This window comes from Crassostrea angulata, chromosome 7 (genome assembly GCF_025612915.1).
Source record: "Crassostrea angulata isolate pt1a10 chromosome 7, ASM2561291v2, whole genome shotgun sequence".
NCBI lineage: Eukaryota > Metazoa > Mollusca > Bivalvia > Ostreida > Ostreidae > Magallana > Magallana angulata.
Window position 1 is genome coordinate 12,183,375 of NC_069117.1, and position 23,777 is coordinate 12,207,151.

General features: G+C 34.8%; 1 protein-coding gene and 1 pseudogene across 4 annotated transcripts in view; one reads left to right on the forward strand and one right to left on the reverse strand.

Moving 5' to 3' along the window:
- Positions 1–2,030: 2,030 nt before the first annotated feature.
- On the forward strand, positions 2,031–4,214 carry LOC128191558 (uncharacterized; annotated as a pseudogene).
- A 4,713-nt stretch (positions 4,215–8,927) lies between these two features.
- LOC128156088 (triple functional domain protein-like) overlaps positions 8,928–23,777 on the reverse strand; it is a 76,489-nt gene continuing 61,639 nt past the window's right edge. For 3 of the 4 annotated variants that reach the window (XM_052818086.1, XM_052818087.1, XM_052818088.1), the window contains 21 exons: positions 23,085–23,188; positions 22,489–22,558; positions 22,218–22,307; positions 21,881–21,973; positions 21,430–21,558; positions 20,872–21,069; positions 20,514–20,691; positions 20,343–20,379; positions 19,848–20,232; positions 15,597–15,808; positions 15,149–15,278; positions 14,811–15,026; positions 14,429–14,525; positions 13,745–14,047; positions 12,827–12,911; positions 12,535–12,735; positions 10,915–11,053; positions 10,129–10,304; positions 9,598–9,777; positions 9,281–9,416; positions 8,928–9,088 (listed from right to left, as the gene is read on the reverse strand). In XM_052818086.1, coding sequence (XP_052674046.1) covers positions 9,056–9,088; positions 9,281–9,416; positions 9,598–9,777; positions 10,129–10,304; positions 10,915–11,053; positions 12,535–12,735; positions 12,827–12,911; positions 13,745–14,047; positions 14,429–14,525; positions 14,811–15,026; positions 15,149–15,278; positions 15,597–15,808; positions 19,848–20,232; positions 20,343–20,379; positions 20,514–20,691; positions 20,872–21,069; positions 21,430–21,558; positions 21,881–21,973; positions 22,218–22,307; positions 22,489–22,558; positions 23,085–23,188 — 3,192 coding nt within the window. In that variant the 3' untranslated portion in view covers positions 8,928–9,055. Of the gene's footprint in view, positions 9,089–9,280; positions 9,417–9,597; positions 9,778–10,128; positions 10,305–10,914; positions 11,054–12,534; positions 12,736–12,826; positions 12,912–13,744; positions 14,048–14,428; positions 14,526–14,810; positions 15,027–15,148; positions 15,279–15,596; positions 15,809–16,401; positions 17,387–19,847; positions 20,233–20,342; positions 20,380–20,513; positions 20,692–20,871; positions 21,070–21,429; positions 21,559–21,880; positions 21,974–22,217; positions 22,308–22,488; positions 22,559–23,084; positions 23,189–23,777 lie in introns of those variants that run through there. The other variant, XM_052818089.1, reaches the window with a different exon arrangement.

The window sequence follows — 23,777 nt, forward strand, 5'->3', positions numbered from 1 at the left end:
AAGTCTGTTACCAAAAGTACTATGTCTCAATAAAAAAACCTTTCATTTTTATATTATTATCAACACAGGTGCTTGAGGACAGGATCGACACCCCCCCCCTTCCCCTTCCACCCCCCCCCCCCCCCCCCCCCAGTATATAGACCCCCGGGGCTTTCATTTTCTTTTTTCATTAAATTATCCTTTAATGACATATTTCTAATATAATTTATTCATCCATTACCCAAAATTACATAAAACAAACATTTAAAAAAATCAGACCCAGTGTACATATAATACAATTATATAATTAGATTAGAATTATGTCATAAAAGGATAATTTAATTTAAAAAAAAAGAAAATTAAAGTCCAGTGGTCTATATAGTGGGGGAGGGGGGGGGTGGGGGTGGAAGGGGAGAGGGGGGGGGGGAGTCGATCCTGTCCCCAAGCACCTGTGATTATCAAAAGGAAATCGTTTTGTTCAGATTATTTTTAGTAGTTTGGGTGTACGTCCAAACCAACTATGTAGGAAAAACTCCATTACCCTCGTTTTACTATGCTTGCTGGCATTCAAGTCTAACTTTAGTTACTTTATACATGTAGCAGTTAACCGGCTGAAAGCGAAACTGTATATGGAGGAAAAGCTAACACTAGTACATGACAGCAAAACTCTCGCCAATGCAGAATTTTTTCTGCTTTATTGCAAGTTTTACCCGGCATATTTACTTGAAATTGGCTATATATACAGATAGAATCTTTAGAAATCTTGATTGATATGAATCACTGGAACCTTATACTTTGACGAGTAAAACTCATACGTTTTTAATCAATCCAGGCCCAAAAGTTAGGTACACGTGATTCGCAAGGGATTGCTCATTAAGTTTCACCAAGGACGGAAGTGTCTCCGACATGTCACCGTCAGATAAAAAGGTAAGATATTTATCTGTATCCAGGAGACCTCATTGCTCTCTTTGCGTTGCTTCTCATTTCTTTTATCGTCAGAAAAGGTTAAACGACACTTCCATTGATTCATAGAGTGTACCTGGCTATTTACAAATTATATCTACTTGCACTGGCATCGGAAGCAAATTGAAAGGGGGGGGGGGGGGCTAGACCGATCCTCAGAAATATTGAGAGGGAAAAACCTAATTCCCAAAATCATGAAAATCCTAATCCGGGGGGGGGGGGGCTAGTATGCCTTGGACTCCAACTTCCCAATCTTTCAAACGTACATTACGAAACAATTATGTTTCTTGCGACAAAAAGTTGGGGGGGGGGTGGGTGGGTGGGGGCTGAACCCTCTATTCTGCTATGTGCCTAATGGTTAGGTCTAACTTAGCAAAAAAAAGTGGGGGGGGGGGGGGGGGGGCTAAGCCCCCCTAGCCCCCCCCCCCCCCCGGTTCCGACGCCTATGACTTGTACTAGTATATACTGACTACTTCGACGCAGATTTGCTAGGTTATGGCCAGTTCTTGATTGTTTCAAACTCCTAAACTCAGCATTACAAACGGAATATGAAAACTTTTTATTAAGATGTACGCTGTGCAAAATTCAACTGCATAATAAAGTTAAACCGGAATTGACAGTTTGCTTTCACTACTGTGTCACGTGAGCAAATGGTTGCATTGCGTACTCGCCCGGTAAATGTTGTTTGTAAAAACATTAGACCATAAATTTACGTTTTTGCAATAATGGCATTAATAACCATTGTTACATGTGCATACACAATGTTAAATAGTAATTATTCGTATCATTCTAAGATTTCGGAATGAATAATTGTCAAATACCTTTTGCCCATTTTACCACCTGTATTTAAAAATATTATGATAATATCAAATTTTAAAGCTAAAATATATGAAAATTTTCTTTATTAAATAAAAGTATACAGCTTAAAAATCCAGTTCTAAAAAAATCAGCTAGATCTGATGGTTAATCAGTTGACGATCTGTCCTCCTTAAAAGAACGTTGATTTATAAGGTAAAATTTTCTTTTCATAATCTCCTTTCATTACGTTGTCGTGCAAAGTCTTGACAACAATACTTCAATTCAATTTGCTTTGAAATGCTTCCCGTCAATAGCTAATCTGTACCAGACGCATCTGTTGCGTATTAATACTGTTGTACTTTACACGCTCACAGTTATAATTAACGAAGCCCTCGGTGAAATTGATAGATATGGAAAAATTCTTAAACATAACAGTATGTTTAATTTTTTTCGTAATTGTCACATTTTTCTATGAAGATGGTTTTAGTAAGTTATACAGTGAAATATCAACCACTTTTGAGTACCAGAAAAGCCCTTCAACGTGGGCCCATGATGCACTGTATATTGTTGATACACCTGGATGTAAAATTCCTAATTACGATGCTTTTGATCTTTCAATACGGAAGAAAATTAGACCTGGTCAGTTCGAAACCTGTGATAATAACTTATCGTTTGTGAAACTGAAAAGAACGTGTCTAGAAGTAGATTGGAGAAAAGTAAACATCTCTCAATACAAGGACTCGTTTTCGCACTGTCGGGTCCATACCATTTTCAGGCCACGGTCAGGAACAACACACGGCTATTTCAAATATATGAACGAAACCATTCTGACGAAGAAACCGTTATGTCTTACGAGTGAAATGGTTCGCGTTCAGTGTTTGGACAAAAAGAATGCTACTATATATACAGATTTTCTATGGATATACCAAAGGAACGAAAAGATAGAGTCACAGAGTGAGGAACGCTTGAAAACCAGAAAGAACAATCCAAACATCACAGAAACACTTAGTGTTTTGCTTCTTGGCGTCGACTCGACTTCTAGACTAAACTCGCAGCGTTTTTTAATAAAGTCAAGGCAAGCATTGATTCAGAACTTGAAAGCTATCGAATTTAAGGGACACAATATTGTAGGCATGGATACGTTCACCAATATGGTTCCAATGCTAGTCGGAAAAAGTATATTTGAACTGAAAAAAGATGGCGATTTTGCGAAAACACCAATGGATGGTTTTGATTTTATTTGGAAAGATTTCGAGAAAAACGGTTACCGAACCTTATATGCCGAGGACGCCGCGTGGATAGCATTGTTTGATTACTTCAAGCCCGGATTCAAAACGTTTCCGACTCACTTCTTTAATCGTCCATGGTCGGTGGCTTGGGGGGCAGCTAATCAGAGGTGCATGAATGGCAGAAGTGAACCACACGCCATTATGGAATACCTGGCCAAGTTTGTTGATGAATATACATCGAAACCTTATTTCGCTTTCACCTTCCTGACGTCACTGACTCATGACAATCTGGAGTTAGCTGCTGAATTAGACGAAGTAGTCTACAAATTTTTTCATGATGCGTACAATTCGAACGCGTTCAACAACACTATTGTGTTTTTCTTCAGCGATCATGGCCTCCGCTATGGTGCAATACGTTCCTCAGACATCGGATCATATGAAGTACAATCTCCAGTGATGTTCATAGCCTTTCCCAAATGGTTTTCAGAAAAGTACCCGACTATAATGAAAAACTTAAAAAGTAATACGCGAAAATTGACAACCGTGTATGATGTCCACGAAACTCTACGCAATATATTGAATTTCAGTGGTCATGTAATAGAATATAGTTCTCCGGAGAGAGGAGAGAGTTTGTTTTCTGACGTGTCCAATACAAGAAATTGTTCAGATGTTGGTGTGCCTGATTCCATGTGCACATGTAGCATGTACCGGAAGGTTGTTGACTTCTCACCCATTGTCTCCAAACACAACTTATCTCTGACCATCGTTAATAAAATAAACAAACTTTTAAAAGGTCATATGACATTATGTGAAACCCTGTCACTATATAAGACGGTTTCTGTTTATAGTGCCAATTCTACCATCAAGTTACATTCGTATAGGATAAGAATTCAGACTACACCCGGGAAGGCACTGTTCGAAGCACCTGTTTTCTATGACTCTTCCAGAAAGAAATACCAAGTAGGACAAATTTTGCGAATCAACAAATATGGTGACCAATCTAAATGTGTTAAAAATTACATACTTAGGAATTATTGTTTCTGTAAAAAACAATGAAATAATTGTTTTCGTGCAGTTTTAAGGCAGTATTTACGATAAACATTCTTTATTCATAGAATCGCGGGAAAAATTCAAGTTTATACTGCCTCGCCTATGGAAATTCGCTATGTGATAGCTTATTTATTTATTTGCTTAACATGTAATGCATAATAGAAATTCTAAATAAGCATATAATTTTGTTTTACATGTATGTTGTTGATTTTTTTTGAAAATTTTATCGATTTGAAACGTCCGAAATAGATGAAAAACGGGAGTCTATTGTGCAAATGTACAAGAATTGAAACTACAGTGATTTAAACCACACACACAAAAAATCACAAACAAAAAATATAAAAAACATTCTTTTTTAGAAATGATTTTGAAGGAAAAATATATTGTTGACATCGCAAAGAAGTGTATTATTTTAGCGTTTAGTGTTCTCTGTAAAACTTTTTTTAATTTGTCCCATGTAGGGTTTTAGCCGCGACAAGCTCTAGACGCGGTGGCAATCGATGTTAGCTGTTTGCAAGTCTTTCGAATGAGACCAGTCTCTATACAGAGACTGATGTAACACATTTACGCTATTTGAAATGAACCAAGTAACGACCTGAGCAAATTTGTACAGTGTTTCATTTTTGTAATCAATATTAATTAGATCTGTTCTTATTGTTCTTAATGTTCAGATTTTTGATCGGTAATCAGTCAATCAGGCAATCAATCGGTCGGTCACTCTATAACCCCTAATTGTGTGTTCATAGTATAAGAGATATCGGTTTAAAATATAAGGTAAAATTCAGTAAAGTTTTAAAACCTATAGATGCCATCATTTTCAGTAGTGATAATTACATTGACATTTCTATATTGCGAAGAAGCCCAGAGATCCCTCTGTTGATCTAACATTCTAATAGGAAATACTTATGGACCATCAATAATTGCTCGCATCTCAACTAGATTTTTTCACAATGGCAGTTAAACGTTTTATTGAATCACAATCAATCTAAGTATTTCATTGTATTGTTTATTGGCTAAATTCAAATGAATTATAAGCTGTTGAAACATATGTACATAATTATAAATATATAATGCTACACTCTATCCAATCAAAATCAAACAATTCGCTATTGACGTTAAACAATATTCTAAAAAAATATTATTCATACATGTACATTCATAGGAGGAGAGACCCTATAAATCAATAAATCAAATGATTATAATAATGATAATAATGATAATAATAGTAATATTAATAAAAATAGTGATAGTAATAATACATCAGTTGGATGTACTAGTTTTCCGACATCCCGTTTTTTACCTGCCTCACGCAGAAACATTGCGAGATGGCACAATTGTTTGCGATTATGAATGGCAAGGAGTTGAACTAACTTAAACATTGAACTAACTTAAACATTGTCATCCTGTAAAACTACAGGATGACAAACCAGCAAACGAAACTATGCATATGGGCTTGATCAATAATGTTTAAAATCACGAGTCCCAGGGGCAACATCTTTCGGCTGAGTAACATTTCTTTAGTGAATTTTTGTAAGTCGTATTTTCCCTATATATAACGTAAAACCTGAATCAAGGGGGTGGAATTGCACAATTTTAAACAAAACGAATATGCACTTTACATTTCAATCAGGGTGCTGGAAAAGTAACACCGCAAACAATATATACATGCATTTTTAAAGGAATATCTGTACGTACATATAAATTTTGCACTCCTTCTTAGTGCCTATGTATTTGCTTAGGGGTCAAAAATTTTGCAAACAATTTTTGACATTGTATCAAGATGCTTGAAAGGTAAAGCCTCAGTTTCAACTGGTCGTGCGTGTTTGGTAACCGTGCGTGTGTTATGTGTTTTGACAGTTGTGGCTCCCGAGGCTGGCCATACCGTTAAAATTGCATTGAAATGATTGAGAATGCAACGTAAAACTAACGGACGTTCGACGTGCCAGTCGTAGGTGTTACGTACAATGTTTCTAAAAACGGGTAGCCACTCGCAACGTGATCTTTCTGTAGCGACATCGAATCGTCGGAGCGGATCAAAGATCTGATTATAATCAGATTGCAACCAAAAACTTCGTCCAGTGGAATGTGTTGTGGTTTTTGTGTAGTTGGTTTTTAATTAGTTCAAAATATGGTTCTGCGCGTAAAGATTTTTCCTTTCCTTACTCCGAAAATGTCTTTGATTTTACTTAGCACGCGTGCAGGTTTAAGCAATTGGGAAATCTTATGATTTTTTTGACTTCTGCTACTTCTAATATCTTCTTGTTCCGGTCTAAATATTTACTGTCCTTTGTTTAGACTGTTCATAGTTCTAAGCACTTACGACCAGTTGTGACGAAGGCTTAAACTCATATTTTAAGCCCTGTATACTAGCATACTGAAAAGAGGATTTTAAAAAGTTTCTCCCCACTTTCATTTTTGAATTTACACCCACTTCGGAATGCATTATTGATTCTAGAACACGGTTTCAAATACTTTTTATTAAATCAGAAAGTTTGCTAAGTAATTTCACAAATTGTAACATTGTTAAGATAGAATTCAATACCTTTTTAGCTGTTATGTGTGTTGGACTTTGTTTATAAGAGATTGGTTATACGGATCTAGTCATAATTCTTTAGTCTCAGGCACGTAGCATCGTTTTAGAAAGTGGGGGGGGGGGGGGCAGACTTATCCATAAAATTTTGACAAGCAAAAAAAAAAAAAATTTAGAGTTTCCCTTAATTTTCAAAATCCGAATCAAGGGGGGGGGGGGGCGTGGTATATAACTTCAATTTCACTCTTCATTACTTATTCTCATATCAATTTTTTACATACTTCCAAAAAAGTGGGGGGCCAATTCCATGTTCATTCAATCTTTTATATGTAAATTTTAAAAAACTTGTTGCTGCGAGAAAAACTGGGAGGGTGGGGGGGGGGCAGGCCTGAATCTTAAACAAGAATATCATATCTTATAGATACGATCTGCAGTTTCTTCCTTTCAAAGATACCCCCCCCCCCCCTTGTTTTGCAATGGATTTTTATCAAAACGCCTACAACATGCTTTTGAAACAAACTTGGGCAGATTCTACTAGATCTATATAGTATAATACACCTTTTGTGTAAAGTATCAATGATCAGATGATAAATAATTTGCATATACTGAGGGAAGAAAACAAAAGAACAAAACAGTTACTATGTGTTAATTTGATACACCGGCGAGTTATCAGATAAAAATCGTTATCCTCAGTCTACCGCTGATACAAAAGAGGTTTTTTGTATGGTTTTGTTTTGTTTTTTATTGTTTTCTTTGTTAGCGAACTTCAATGGCATTATAGATTTGTGTTATACTAGTTATTAACTTTATCAAATCTAAAAACTGTGGCATGTACTACAATAAAAAAATTTATTTCTGTTACAAATAAAGAAGGTATTAAAAAGTGGTATATTATTCAAACAAACCAGAATTTCAAAACTAACTGAATGTGGTCTACCAACATCACTTCTAAAAAAAATATGAACTTATAATGGTAATAAAATTAATTAAAAACAATTGTGAAGGGGCAAGCTGGAGGATTGAGATCAACAAAATACATGGAAAGAATAAAATAAATGAATCTGATTGATCATTTAAACTACTTTGTATATAAAGCATTGTAAAAGCATAAAATCTATATTCCGATAACGCCGCTTTCAATTAAGGAAAAATGTTTAATTAAACTCATTCAAAGACGTCATACATTTTGTTCAAATAGAAAATCATTTTTTTCTTTCAACTGGCCTTCGTTGATTTCTGTATGGAACAGTCATCAGGATCAGACGTGAACATATATAGAATGCTAGACTGGTTTGTTTTCAACGTATCACATAACCCAAACAATTACTTCGTGAAACTGACAATGAACAAAGGCGAATGCCAAAGCAAATCGAATTTTTTCAATATAAAAGAATGTGCACAAAAGTTTTCTTAAGTTTCAGATTTGATTTTTTCCCTGAATAAGTAAAACATATAGATGGCCGACGTCTTTTATGTTTTAGTGTAACATACCGAGAATATAACAAAACCCTAAAAATTGACAGGAAAATTGCACGCAAACAGCTGCAAGGAGAGAGAGAGAGAGAGAGAGAGAGAGAGAGAGAGAGAGAGAGAGAGAGAGAGAGAGAGAGAGAGAGAGAGAGAAAGATTAATTCTTTGGTTTTGAAGGAAACAATATCAAAATGTTAATTAAATAAGACATTTAATTCCTAAAAAATTGCAAAAAATTATTTTTCCTCCTAGCCAGAGAGAGAGAGCGAGAGAGAGAGAGAGAGAGAGAGAGAGAGAATTCACCAAGTGGATACTATGAAGTTTCTGTTTAACAAGAGTTTAAACATGAATGTTCGTCTATTATTCCAGAACATCTTATCCTTATTTGAACATAAAACAACGAAGGGCTTTATTTCTAAATCAACAACTTGAGGTTTTGGAAATTTCAAAGTCTACATTGAACGCTTCGTCAGTGATGATACATTTGCTATCATGAATACGTAAATGAAACATAAACAAGTAGTATAGACAGATATGTAGAATAATAATAATAATATATGGATCATATATTGAAACTCGTCTTCAATTCCATTACTCAAACATAATTTACATAACTTTGTACCAGTAAGTAAAGATTACTTCAAATCTTGAAGCTTTATAGAGACCTAAAGGAATGCATTATCGTTAAAACTCCTCCAAAGAGAGCTGCGTTGTTATCTCACAAAGCAGCATAATCGATAAAAGTTATTTTTAATTAAGATACAACAAATAATACAATTTTTTTGTCTTTTGAATCAAAAGAGTAAGAGAATGGAGTAAATATATTTTAGAGGGCATATATTGTGGCGCTTCTCATACGCATTGATATACCTTACCCATCCAGGACAGTCAATAAGACAACACAAGTGTTTTAACATGATAATTTATTTACAATTCCATTTTATTTGAGGTAATAAATATATGCATCTTCAAACAAATCACATTAGTCAATATTATGTAACGTATGTAGAACTTTATTACTTCTTCTCTCTGTCGATCAGTTGATGGAAGATAGTAGGCAAGCTTCGCCCTGCAAAAGAAAACAACTTACTGTAAACAAAAATTTCGTCACCTTGCATATATACGAAAGGACGCGGAAACACTGGATATAAACTTTTTAACCAATTAACCTTGATTGCAAAAGCTAGTCAAAAATTCTTCCATCAGCAATATAAATACACTAAACACGAGAATGTCAACATTTTATAGAGTACATATATACCTGCAGTTTCTTCCTTTCAATGAAATCCACAAGTCGGTTCGTTGCTATGGGTTTTGGTCGAGACGCAGACGACCGGGGTATTGATGCACGATGGATCCAGAGGCTTTCTAAACAAACTTGAGCAGACGGTCTTGATCTATCGTAGAAATGATACATATTGTTAAGCTATCAATTTATGATTTTGATCATCAATGACTTTGCATACTGTGAGTAAAAAACCAAATCAACAAAACATGATAGTCTTATTTGCACACTTGACACATCAGCTAAAAGGTCAAAATGTCTGCGCAAACTGTACTCTATTTCTTTCAACTTACTGAATATGGTCAACCAACATAACTTTGATAAGATCTATGGCTTCGTTGGAAATTTCTGAGAAATATTCTTCCGGAAAACAGAAGTCGTTTTTGACAATGTTTGCGCAGGTTTCTTCTTGGCTTTCATCAAGGAATGGCGACACGCCACTCAGCAGAACATACAGGATGACGCCAACACTCCTGTGAATAGTCAAACATCGGGCGTCTTTAAACTTCGTACCAAATTAAGATATAGAATAAAAAAGCATTCAAGGAAAGATGAAAAATAGGTCAAATTTTTAAAGAAAAGATAGAAAAAATAGTTAGGTGGAAAATTGGGGTCAATGGAATACGATGGCTGATATTATATATAGAACTTCAAAGTGTGATTATTTAACGCAGTACATGTATCTAGAAAGATTTAGTACTCTTTTCACAGGATTATTCAGCGCAATTATTACAATAGATATGAAATAATTGATATATATCAATGTGAAGTTATTTTTTTGCATAATAAAGAAACAAATGAATGAACAGACGACGTGTGTGTACCAGACGTCGGTGAGGGTAGAGACGGCCTGTCCACGGATGACTTCCGGGGCCCTGAATTCCGCGCTCCCCGCGTACTCATGTATGTAATTATCGTTGTATACAATCCGGGCATCTCCAAAATCAATCAGCTTTAGACAGGCGGACCCCATCACGTTCTGTACCATCAGGTTCTCCGGCTTCAAAGATGGAAAAGTAGGGTAAAGTAAAAATCACATTATCTAGAGTATACAATACCAATTCTAAAACATTCAAGTTCAAAATGAATATATGAATCAGTATATAGAAGATAAAGGGACATAAATAACCTTAAATAGATCCTGTTTGTTTGGTTTGTAAACTAATTAGTTACCATAAGAGTAGATACTTTATAATAAATATTACTGTAAAATATTCAATGTATACAATTTATGACTTGTGAATACTAACTATATCGCAACGTTTTTTGATCTCAAGAAAACAATATTTTTATATAAAGCTTATTAATTCACGCCGCTTCTTTATAATACCTTGACGTCGAGATGAACTATCCTACAGTTGTGCAGGTATTATTTATATATAATACCTTGACGTCGAGATGAACTATCCTACAGTTGTGCAGGTATTATTTATATATAATACCTTGACGTCGAGATGAACTATCCTACAGTTGTGCAGGTATTGGTTATATATAATACCTTGACGTCGAGATGAACTATCCTACAGCTGTGCAGGTATTATTTATATATAATACCTTGACGTCGAGATGAACTATCCTACAGTTGTGCAGGTATTGGTTATATATAATACCTTGACGTCGAGATGAACTATCCTACAGTTGTGCAGGTATTGGAGGGCAGTCAAAAGTTGACGGATATAGTCCGCCGCCTCGATTTCGTCAAATATTTGCCGCTGGCAGATGAACTCGAATAGTCTACCAACCTCCAAACTATAAGAGATAGATAGCATTTCCAAACTTTTTTTTAAATAGACAAACATATTTTTTGATGTAGGAAATAACATTCATCTGAAAAACTTACTTTTTAAAATTCGAAATAAACTACGTATAAAAATGAATTAAGGACGTTGGATCCTGCGATCAAGTCTTTAAGATATAGTTGATTTGGTATTGTAAAATATGAATTTACAAGTAGAATTAATATATGATGCATAATTTCCACACTAGAGGAGCTATATCAATCGATAAGAATAATTCATTTTTTAATGAGACATAATTTAACAATATCAACACTATTTCCCATTTTCATTTTAATTAAAAGGAACAACAGACAAGGTACAAGAAAATCATTTTTAGAACAGATTCAACGAAGGACTCATTGGCGAGGCTTTAGAACCATTTTAACAGGAGCTTGGACTTTGGGCTGTTGAGCTAAACGGATATGTGACGTAGGTCTGTCTATTTCATTGTAGAAAACTCAGCCAAAGCTCTTTGAAATCAACAGGATTTGTCTGGCTTTTACGCGAAGTCTACGCAATCGGTGTATATTTCGCTTGACAAATGCGTCACTTTAATTTGTTTTGACGCAAGAAATAGATCGTTACAACCTACTGAAAGTCCGAGGTCTTGTTAAAATGGTTCTATTTTGCCAGATGGTGGTTTGGTCTATTGTTCATTCGCCGACAAATTACAATCAAAAAGGGTGAATCTTAATAAAAATTTTCATTAAAAAAGGATGGATGGGTGTATATATATGCATCTCTCTCTCTCTCTCTCTCTCTCATTATTAATCTGTAAACTTGGAAAAGTTCTTGATAAGCCCTACATGCATTTTCATTACATCCTTTAATTTCTTAAAAAAGTACTGTCCTTTATTTTAATAAAGTTGAAAGCCTTTGTCTAGGGATAAATTGTATCAAGTTTACTTGAAATGACCAAGTGGTTCCAGAGGAGATAAATTCCTCGCAGGCAACCAAAATTTGAAATGCCATAATGTGCGCATATTTTTTTTCTAAGTTCAAGGGGGATACCTCTGTAAAAATCATCGAACCTAGACCAAATTCAAACTATATACCGAACCACAATGAAAACTAGTACATTGTTACTAATTGTGCTCTCTTGTCTAAATGAAAGACTTTCTAGTCTGTGTAGGGGATCTTCATTTGTCATCAATTTCATCGATAAGGGTATTTAAGGTTTTACATACGACCAGCGCTAAACGCTTGGCAAAGGAACCGGTGCGCTGGTGTATTATAACAGAAAATGATATTCATAACTTATTTTAAACCAGGTAATGTCATTTAAATATTTCAAATTCGCATGATAGATAAGAATACGAAATATTCAAAATTCTATAGAAACACCAACTCATAAATTTAAAATCTCAAAGAATCTTGGGGTTTTTTAAATAAATATACTCATTTATTTTTAACTCGAAATATTTTTTTTAACACTGAAACATATTCACTCACAATTCCATGACAATAAGTAGGTTGCTAGCCGTCTCGTAGAGGTCATACAACTGCACGAGATTCTCGTGCTGCAGAAGATGGAGGATGTTGAATTCCATCTCTACTTCCTCCTTCCGTGTCTGTCGTCTGTTCAGGTACTTGACGCTCACATACTGGTTGGAACACTTCTGTAGACATTTCTTCACAACTGCAAATCTTCCCCTATACATCAAAAGTCAAATTGAATATCATTTCTTATACGAAAAAAACCCTGTAATTAACATAGCATCTGTTTACACTTTTGGGCACCAACCTGCCGATTTCTTCCAGTTCTTTGTAATCGTTATCAAACGTTGACTTCCATATTGCCTGGGTTCCCTCGTCCTTCTCGGGCATTTCTGTAAATATCATGAATAGTGGAACTACATGTATTACATTTGATGGTATGCTTGATGGTTTTGTGTATGTGTGTGTGTTTTTTTTTGGTTGTTTTTTTATTTTTTACAAAATATGGCATGCAATAATTTTCCTTATGGTGTAAATCACGTTATTAAAGTACATGTATAAGTACATGTGTATTTGGATTCCAGTAAATTTAGAGGATCTTAAAGACCATCGATGTATTGACATGTACCAGTAGCTGTCAAAAGGATTTAAGCCGATTTAAACTGACAAAAAAAAAACAACAACAACCCAGAATCATTGTCAGAGTTAGACTATACCAAGCAAAAATACATGTAGAGTGGGTTCTCTATAACTTCGTGGACATACAAGAGAACTGTTGAAGTGTATGAACAAGGACCTGTCGAAAAACTCTTTTGCTTCCTGATTTGATTTTGCTTATGAATTTTCTCGCATTTTTTCTCAATTTCTGACTAAAACCATCATTTCATCTCGAAATACTTTTTAAAATTTTCTGACAGCAAAAGCTATAAAAATGAACATTTAACGGTTTGAGAACAACCAAAGTGCTCCGTTGTAAGTGTTAGGCAGATTAAATGGCTATTAAAATGTATTTAGATTGCTTTCAGCAGACAGCGATTCCGATAGATTCCGATAGATCACCATAATATAAAGCTCATTGCAGGACATTAAATCCGCTAACAGTATCCTTATCTTCATATTTGTAATGTGTTTTTATCTAGATATACAATATATAATAAAATTGTTAAACAAACGTCTTATAATTTTAATTACCAAGCTTTTTAGAAATTTTACTCAAATAATCTACCATTTTCTTGGGGAATGATGACAAAGTCGGACTCTACGCTAGGCTCACTCATGCCCACGCTGTTGTTGGAGCTGACCCGGAACTGGTAAGCACAGCCTGTCACGAGGTCACCTATGACCTGTGACGTATTTGGCACATACGGAATGGCAGCTTGCCACATTGCCATTTCTCTCTCTCGTAATTCGATTGTATATCCCTGAATCTGACCACCGGACAGTGGGGTAGGGGGCGGGGCCCACTCCAAGTGAACGGAAGTACCGACTTGGTTACGGATTAGTGGCTTTCCAGGCGGTTCAGGCCGATCTGCATTTACAAAATATAACATTTACCGAATGTTTACGGGTTCTCTTTTTTATTTATGTTAGAATCATTTTAACAAGAGCTTGGACTTTGGGTAGTTATGTCAAACAGCAATGTGACATAGACGTGTCTATTTCATTGCTAGCCACACAGCCTTGACCCTCTGAAATCAATAAGATTTGTCTGGATTTTGAGCTAAGACTACGCAATCGATGTATATTTCGCTTGAAACCAGCGTCATTTTAAACTTGTTTTGACGCAAGAAATAGATAGCTACGTTCTACTGAAAGTCCAAGGCCTTGTTAAAATAGTTCTAATGTTTTACTCAGTTTATAGCTAAGCTTCCAACATTATTAAATATTGTTTAGGTCTTGACAAACTTACAGAGAACCGTCACGTGGGTGCTTGTTGTTATGGACCCTAGTTCACTGTACGCTGTGCAGGAATATTCGCCGCTCTCTGCAAGGGAAATACTGTTAACCTGAAAGCATAAAAGAAAAAAAAATGTTTTCCCAATCTTCATATTTTAAAGTTCTTCGATCCTCAGCTTCAAAATATTTTTTTTCATCATAAAAATGTTATTTATCCTTCAAAGTTTATAAATGAAATAGAATAAAAAGGAAGTTGTTGATGGTATCAATGTGTTTTACGAAGTTATTGCAATTTTGGCCTTGATGAATATAATCTAGAGTTATCGATCATTGATGAGGATCGAAGTTTATTGACGGTTGTTTCTATCTAGAACTACACATGTAGTTATAGCTACCGCAAGGGAGACAAATCCATCCTCGCTGCTGGTTATTTGGAAGCGCTGTCCAGGCTCAAGGGAGGTGGTATTTTGGAACGTCCATTTGATATCTGGACGGGGTCTGCCACAAATCCTACATGTGAGGACCGCGGTATCTCCGGCCTGGACAGTGATAGGGGTCAGCGGCTGGAGAACTGACGGTACCATCTCATACAGCAGGTCATGGGACCACACCTGTCATACATAATCAAATCAAAGGCTTAATTCAAATCATACAAAACATTAAAGAAAAACACCAAAACAGCGCGTATAGAAGCAATAGAATAGGCGTGATCGCGTTATACGTGTATGCTCACCTTCCTATCTCGTTCATTGGCTCTAGGCAGGGTCTTGCACTTCCTCTCGGGTGTCCTCTCGGCTTCCATCACTTTTCTCTCCGGTCTCAGTCCTTGCATTTTCATTTTGAAGAGTTGCCAAGAACTTTTCCTAAAATAAAGGTTACAAAGTAAGAATTATACACATTAGTCTGTTTGAAAACTGTTTTCAGGGTAACTTTGGCCAGAACTGCCGCTTGCGAATTTTGATTGGATGATATTAGATACAGAACTTAGAACATATTACATTGTACATGTATCACACATTTAAATATATGCACTTTGGGTAAAAAGAAAAAAAAAAGAATATAGAACTCGTACGTTTTCAATGACATTACGCAAAATTCCCACGAAGATAATTTAAATATTAATTCTCCATAAAGTTTACACATGTACATTTATGTCTGCAGATATATTTTGCACTCTTTACCTTAGACTACTTTCATCTTTGGGTCCTATTGCCTGCATGGGTATCCATCCCTCGGCCGCCGGGGAGTGGGCGTTGGCGGGACGGTACACCAGGAACATGTTCTGTTGGTTGGAGCAGACCACCTGTACGATCTCTCCCCGGGACACCGAGATTTCATCCTCCTTCACGGCTAGGTAATCGTACATCACTTTGCCAATGTGTACGAGGTTTCCCTGTTTCAACAATTCTTTCTATTATCTTCTCAATAATGAAGTGATTTCAAAAGTATACGTTACGTTTTTCGTTACAGACTTAATGCATAGGCATACCGAATAGAGGAAAACTAAACCAATTTTTATTCACCTGCAAGGGAACACCGCGAGGTTGTAAGTTGCCTCCATATTCACATGCATTTGGTGTACATTGTACATATTCGTTTTAGTTGCCGCGTAACTGTTAACTCGCTTGTATATTGTGAAATAAAGTACAAGTAGCTGTAAAAAATTGGTTCACAGTATCCCCTTTGAAATATAAAATTATGGCCAAGTAAAATTGAATTTGAACAAGATAATTTTATGCTCAAAAGACCTTCTTATCTTTAATTTTGTAATTCTGGTCTAGACTATAAACAAAGTACATTTGTATTTGTGAAGTATGTTTAGCTTAAAGTATGCAAAAAATTAAACCTATTATAAACAGTTTCGTCGGCTTTTCCCTTAAAAAAGCATATTGAACTGAATGAAACGTCTAAATATAGTGTGACTTGTTCCTCTCTAAAGATTTAAAGCTACTCACCTCCAGCATGTTTCTTCACATACCATGCGTTAAAGAGCAAGATGCACCATTAGCCCTAGTTCCCTAATGTCTACATGCACATCTTTCATTCTATCAGGGTTAATGACAGTTATGTCTGAAATATTATCAATCTTCTACACGTTCTGTCAGTCAATTTGATGCTGCGAAATTTACAGGGCAATATATTATTTCATAAAGTGATGATTTTTTGTGATAACCTATATACAGATACAAAATGAAGTCGTTTATCTACGTTTCTCTCTGTATGTTATGTTTTAGGGGAGAATCGTGGTTTGTGTCATATTCTTGATTACAGGAGAAATGCGACACCTAGCTCTATTTCGTGACATACATTATTTCGAAATTAATTATATATACCAAAACCTGATAGTTTTTACCTTCCTTAATCGTGATGTCAAACGAATCTATTGACCAAAGGGTCTTCTAGTGATTTGTAAATCATGAGCTCAAGACCAATTTGAGTTGTAACAATTTTATCTTTGTGCCGAGATAAATGTATTTGGAGTTTTTAATATACTTTATAGACAGTGACCACATTTTAAATACTAGTATATCAAATGTACTTGCATCCGTATCAATATCTCCCAGTGTCCCATTCCTGTTTACCATCTTCTTCCGGTACATCTTAACTGGCCTTCAGCTCAATTCTATTTCACGTAATATGTCGCGGCTAGTTTTTTATAGGCATCAGTTCATCAAATAAGTTCTAGTGGAAACAAGTGGACCAACTAAACAGTTTCTATACATATCCCAATTTCTGGTTTAGCAAAAACATTCTAGAACATTAAAATGTTAATTATTTTTGCAAAACCAGTTATATTTCATTTCCATGCAGCCTCTCAAATATCATGCATTTAGATCTAACTCTTGACATGCATGTTAAGCAGTGTGGGTTTAAATATATAATGCAAAAAAATCCTTTGTTGGTGTCCTTGATTCCATCCAACTCAATTTCTACATCTTTCTGCTGCTTCCCCTAGTATACTGTCCCTTCACTGATTGTAGAACAGAAAAAAAAACTCACGTTCGATTCGTATGAGAACAATACTTTATTGTCAGCCAATGCAGAATAGAATTCTGATAACAACAAAGCATCTTGTAGCCATATAATCTACCATTGTTTATCACATATACGTAACCACCCACGCAATTTCAGCACCTACACATGTAGAATATGCAATCAGATCAGTAAGTACAGATCTAACTGGAGAAAAATGTTTCCATTGTCATGTCATTATGGCTCAAATAGTCATTTTCAAATCTTCGTGGAAATATCACCAACAGAATTGGATAAAATTGTTCGGTTTATCAATTTTAAGGGCACAACTTTAAAATTAAGCTTAGTCTTTGTGCATATTCTACATGCAAGGTGAATTCAAATATCTAATCCTTCTCATAAAAAAAATGCACACTCAGCACTATCAGATATATAATATATATATATAATATATATGATGTAATAAATTATTCAGTAAGGTACATCGTAGTTTTAACCATAGAAATTTTTATTTCTATTCAATTAAAATCCTTGAAGAGTTACATAAATTTTCCTGAAAAAGATTACATCTAAATCAATATTGATAACCTAAACCTTTCAAAAAGCAGAGTCCAATGAAATATCTCTGCTTTTCCTGGACATATTCTTAAATCCAAAGCTGAACCTTAGGCTTTAACAAGTTAAAGAGAAAAGTTTCACACAGAATACAAGAAAATGGGAATGTTATCAGAAACATGCTGCTGAAATGAAGTATGCGAATTACAGTTCTGGGTATTCATTTAGTTGAGAGTACAATTACTCAGCCATAAAAAAAAATACATACAGCAAGTAACGAAAGTATTCATGGAAAACTACACATTAAGACAATTTCAGCTGCTTTGTATAATACAACCTTTAGCAGTGCTATAATTATAAAGATATAAAAGATAAAAGATTGAAAATTAAAAACTATCATGATAGATGAAGCTAGAACAAACTGAGACTATGCAGTTACCCGGTACATATATGTTGACCACATTAAGGGAATACTGAAGATTCTAGGTACATCTGTACTGACATGTACTCTGACTAGTAGATCAAAAATCTGATTTCTTAGCTAGCACTTTAAAATAACCTTAAAATGTAATATTGCACATAGATCACTCTCCAACAATTAATTGATCACCATTCTACATATAAGAAATTACAGTCCTTCTGATAATTTTCAATGACATGAATATTTCTACACTGCTAACGATAAGAAAATGACACATAGATCATATTGTGAGCAATCTATTCTAAGATGACCTTCACATTATCATAAATTAATCTAATAGAATAGATGTCAGAGATAACATTTCCCATACAATACAATGATTAGTTTTGGGACTGTTCCCTTGAATACTGTCCGATTAACACTCTTTAAGGTGACTATATAAAACCACAAGGGGATCACATGTTCATCATTTTACAGAACATGATTCAGTAGCATATCTGTTGAGCAAAAAAAAAAATCAAAAAAAAAAATCAACAAAGTAAAAAGCAAAATACATAGTGACCATACATACTATACACCCAGTCGGTACAGAAGTCAGATAAATTACATCATGATAATAAATAAATGGACATACAATATCACAGCAGATATCTGTACACATATACATCTACTTTCACTTCTAGACTTTCACTTCAACACCTTGGATGTGTTTTTCTTTGATTGCCTGCTTTTTAACTTTAAGTTCTGCTATCAATTAAACTATTCAAATGAAATAACATACAACACTGGTACACCATTTCTGTTATAATGCCTTTATAAATATCATAAAATATGGAGAGTTCTGATTTGTTTTTTCTCCCACGCTCTCATATCATAATGAAAGATTATTCACACAATGAATAAGATCTATTACTATAAATCATTTAAATATCAATTAATGGTTTAAATGTAAAACTGTTCAAAAATGCACATTTGCATTTTTCTGTTCAAACTAGTAAATGGTGAACACAAGACTTATGGATTTCTTCTTTTGTTAGTAAATGGGAATGAACATCGTTACAAAGAACAAGATCAAATGATTAGGGGGAGGTAACTGCGCTTGACTGGAGTCGTCTTATCAGAAACATACACATGCCTGAGCAACACAGTGTGCATTGATAAAAAAGTGCACAGTCCTTTTAATTTCACCAGATCTGTGAATCAAGACCCTGAGATATAGCAGTTCATAGCTCTGTGCAAAAATTAATTCTCCCCTCCAGATTATATAACGCTTTAACAAGTCAGAGTGATTGCAGGCAGATCTGATGCATCAATTTTGAACTTCACACAAAATGCATATTTTTGGTGTATATATCTACAAATCTATCATTAGATCTAATCACAGAGAATCCACATCACGTGTGAGTTTGTCATCACAAAGATTAGGAACGCTGTCTAGAAGCCTATCAGTGAATCACGATGCCTTCATATGCTGCTCACTTACCACAGGCTGTTGTTGATCATCTGTGTTGTTGACATGGTTACTTGAACCTTCAGAAGTCCTTGACCCACCAAGGTCATTGTTCTCAAGGTCTCCTGAAAACACAGAGTCACTGTTTGATTTTTTGTACTTGTGTCCTTCAGATTTCTTTGGTTTGGGGGTTGAGTCCTCCCTGTCTGATTTGACAGGAGATTTTTGGACTGCGTCGCTAGAGTAGTCTTCGAGGTCTGGTTTTGATGACTGTGTTGGAATAGACTGAGATCTTAGTGTGCTGTTGGGGGACCCTGACGTCGTCCCGTTGGTTTTACTTGTCTTGGGGGAAGGTTGAGACATAGATTTGTGCAAGGAATAATCTTTGGAAGGGTTTGTTGAGATGTCAGGTGATGACCTTAAAATAAAACAAACACATGTACAGGTAAAGAAAGAAATTTTTGAAAAAATCCTTTGTAAGAAAAGGTTCTATTAATTTAATATTCATCACAAAAATGTTATACTTACAAATCTGTTGATCGCATTTTTGTAGGATTGGTAATGGCTAAAAAAATAATTAAATTGATGTTAAATATCAAAACACAACTGCATTTCTAGATAAACATGAAATACTATCCTTACTTCGATCACATTTGAAGCATGAACCTGAATTGCACGTCACTTAAATGAAGCGTTTACCTATGGTGAAGAAGCCCTGCATATCTAATATAGATTTAAGACTAGAGACCCAGTTGTTTTTGACTTCTTCATTGGGACACTGTATGAGGTATTTAGCATCAGAGCCAGGAGACTTGTCTGTCAGCATAAACCGCAGTGGTTCGTCTGGTATGTTAGGCTCCATTACCATCTGATTGGTCTGAAATTTATAAATGAAATTAAGAAAATAACTAGAAAGTCACTGATTTAATTTCTATTTAAAAAAAACTCCCATATTTCAGAGATACTGATATATTTTATTTATTTACCGCTAATATGATTTAATTCATCAAGAAAAACCCAAATTGCAATTTGTATGAAATTTCCAACTTATTTTTACCTTTAAACTGTTTTTGTAAATATAGTTGGCATTTGAGAAATTCCCCTTCTTCCTTTCTATCTTTTCACTAAAAATAGTGATTTGATCAAACTGAAACACATGGCGTTCCTTGAACTTGTAGTCTGTTTTATTCTTCTCCACCTCTGCCACCTGCAGTGTGTCTTGTAGGAGTAACTTCCCTTGTGCTGTGATCCTTCCCTGTACACAGAGGAACAGAATGAAATCATGTTTTCAAAATATCTACTTGTACTGGTAATTCAATTCATGCATATGCATGTGTAACTTTCATTATTGTCATTTTGTAATTTTTATTAATAAAAATGTTGGTTTTTATTTGCATGTTTGTAAAATACTAATAATTTCCCTTCTTTTATATTATAAACTTTAAAAAGTATCTTTTGGTTAACCATTTGGAAAATTTTGACTGGATAGATTAAGTATTTTATAATGCTACATGTTTAAGTTCATTTACAAAGCATAAGAAAGTACATTAAGAAGTACAAGAACAGGAAATGAGTCGTAAGGAAATACATCCGTCATTAGTATGTAAATGCTTACATCAAATCCCTGCAGCCTCCCTACTTGCATCATATCATTGGCCGCTTTAGGAACCACACACATGACATGGAGAGCTTTTTTGAGGCTGTCCGTGGATTCCCCTGCTCGTTCTGTATACTTAAGTATGTCCTGGTGAAGACAAGTAGGCAGTCATTAATACTTGGTCTTATTTCAGCTCAAAGAAGTTTACCAACGCAGTGAATATAATGTCATTGTAAGATACAAAAGAATGTAGACAGCTAAGATATTTGAATGATTTTATACAATATGTCTTAACCATTGTAAATTTCATCTGAGTTTGGTCATAACCCATTGTGAGAGCAATGTCAAATTAATCTGGGCGAGCCTTTCTGTGTATATAGATTTTTACAATGGGCATTAAATCTTTCGTTTTCCTTTTCAACAGGTTCAAGCAAATCAAAATAAAACAAATCAGAACAAGTCAACCTACCCTGAGCAACAGTTGGTACTTCATGATTCTTTGGACTGGTTTGATCAGGAGGTCAGACAGCTGCAGGCGGTGCTTCAACTTCTGTCGAATTTCCTGAAATCGAAAAAACATTCATCAGTCCCTAACATAAGTAAAAATAACACTTGTTCAAATGAGACTGAGGTAACATTTTAGCTCATCGTAAGTTTTCTGGCCCAGGGTTCTGTACAGGTTTTATGGTATACAATAAACAGGCTCAAGATTTTGATGTTTGAGAACATTAAATTCAAATGATCAACAGCTAGTTTGCTCATAAACATATTGAAAATACTGTAAATTTATTTATTATATAACATACCTCAAAGTATGTGTCGCTATATTCTGCCACTATGAACTCTGATTTGGGTTTGTTTTCACAATACTTGACATACATATGAAGTCGCCTCTCCTAAAATTGAAAAAATGAAACTTCAAAACAAACTTAGACTTCATCCTGCCAAGATATTTATCAATACAAAGAGTGAAAGTTGAAAACTAGCTAATGAGGCTGGCGCATCTTTTTAAAACTCCCAACAGTGCTTTTAGTTATCTCCAGTAGATGACATCTCATCCATTATTTTCATACTTACATATCTTGTGAAGAGTGAGCCTAATTTCTGTGCATCATCAACACATTTCTCCACCTCCTTACAAAATGTTCTGAAAACAAACAAAAAGCTGCTGATAAATTGGGACCCAAGAGAGTCTGTTTTTGCTATCTTCTATTTATTGCTCTGACAGGAATACAATAATTCACTACAAGGCAACTTAATGAGCAGAGTAGTTTTCAATGTTGTTTTAACATTATAATTATGATCTGAGAATTTTCATTTTACATCAATCAAGTGATCCTGCCAATAAATGTATAAAACAATTTTGGCAGTCTCTCTGTTTCATCGTTTAATATTAAGTAGCTAAATGAATCGATTGATTTGGGTTCCTCAGTATATGAGAATGATTAACGAGGGCAATTCTGATTTTTTTATAACCATGATACGAAAATATACCGACTTATGGAGTGAAATGACTTATGATTCTCCCTTCCAAATGCAATAAAGTGTGTAATAAATGATGTTGTAATCAGACTGGGATTTGAAATTTAAAGTTCTGGGTAAACATTGGGCACAAAAACTCAGTAAATATTGGTATCATGTGTTGCGTCATGTCAAATTTAATAACGCCTTACTCTTTGTGCCACTCGTAAATCTGGTGAATATTTCCAAACACTATTTTGTCCTTTCCTTCCATATCTGGTGGAATAGGGTTTTCTTTCATGTATTCCATGTAACCCTGAAATATATGCAATTAATTACGTAAACAACCAGTCCTTCGACAATGAAAATGATTACATTTCATAACAGTCCTTCCAATGTTAAATAATTTGGGGCTTCAAAATTTATTATGAAAATATGAATCTGTTTTCTATGACCTGAATTTCACAAACTTCTTTTTAATAGAGTTAACTATATATAATTTTTGTTGTTGTTGCATAAAATGTTGCCAAACAATATATCAATATACCCTTATTACAGGGTTGTCTTTAAAAATTGAAGTAGAAGGAGGAAATGAAAAAGTAGCAGGGGGTTTGGGGGTCTTCCTTATAGCTACATTGTGTTTGAAATGCAAAAATAGCCAGGTAATTAAGACATTATAGGCGGGGGAATTCCCCGCCTCCCGGGTCTTAGAGACAACCCTGACTTATTAAACAAAGCAAAATAATGGTATCTGCAATTCTTTTTCTCAAAAGTCCTAAAAATTAGTTAATGTACATGTATATAAATAGATACAATCTGTAGTTTAATTACTTTAAAAGTATATCACATGCATGTATTTCCAGCACATGGTTTTCCCTACAGAAGAATAGAGATATAAAGCAGTT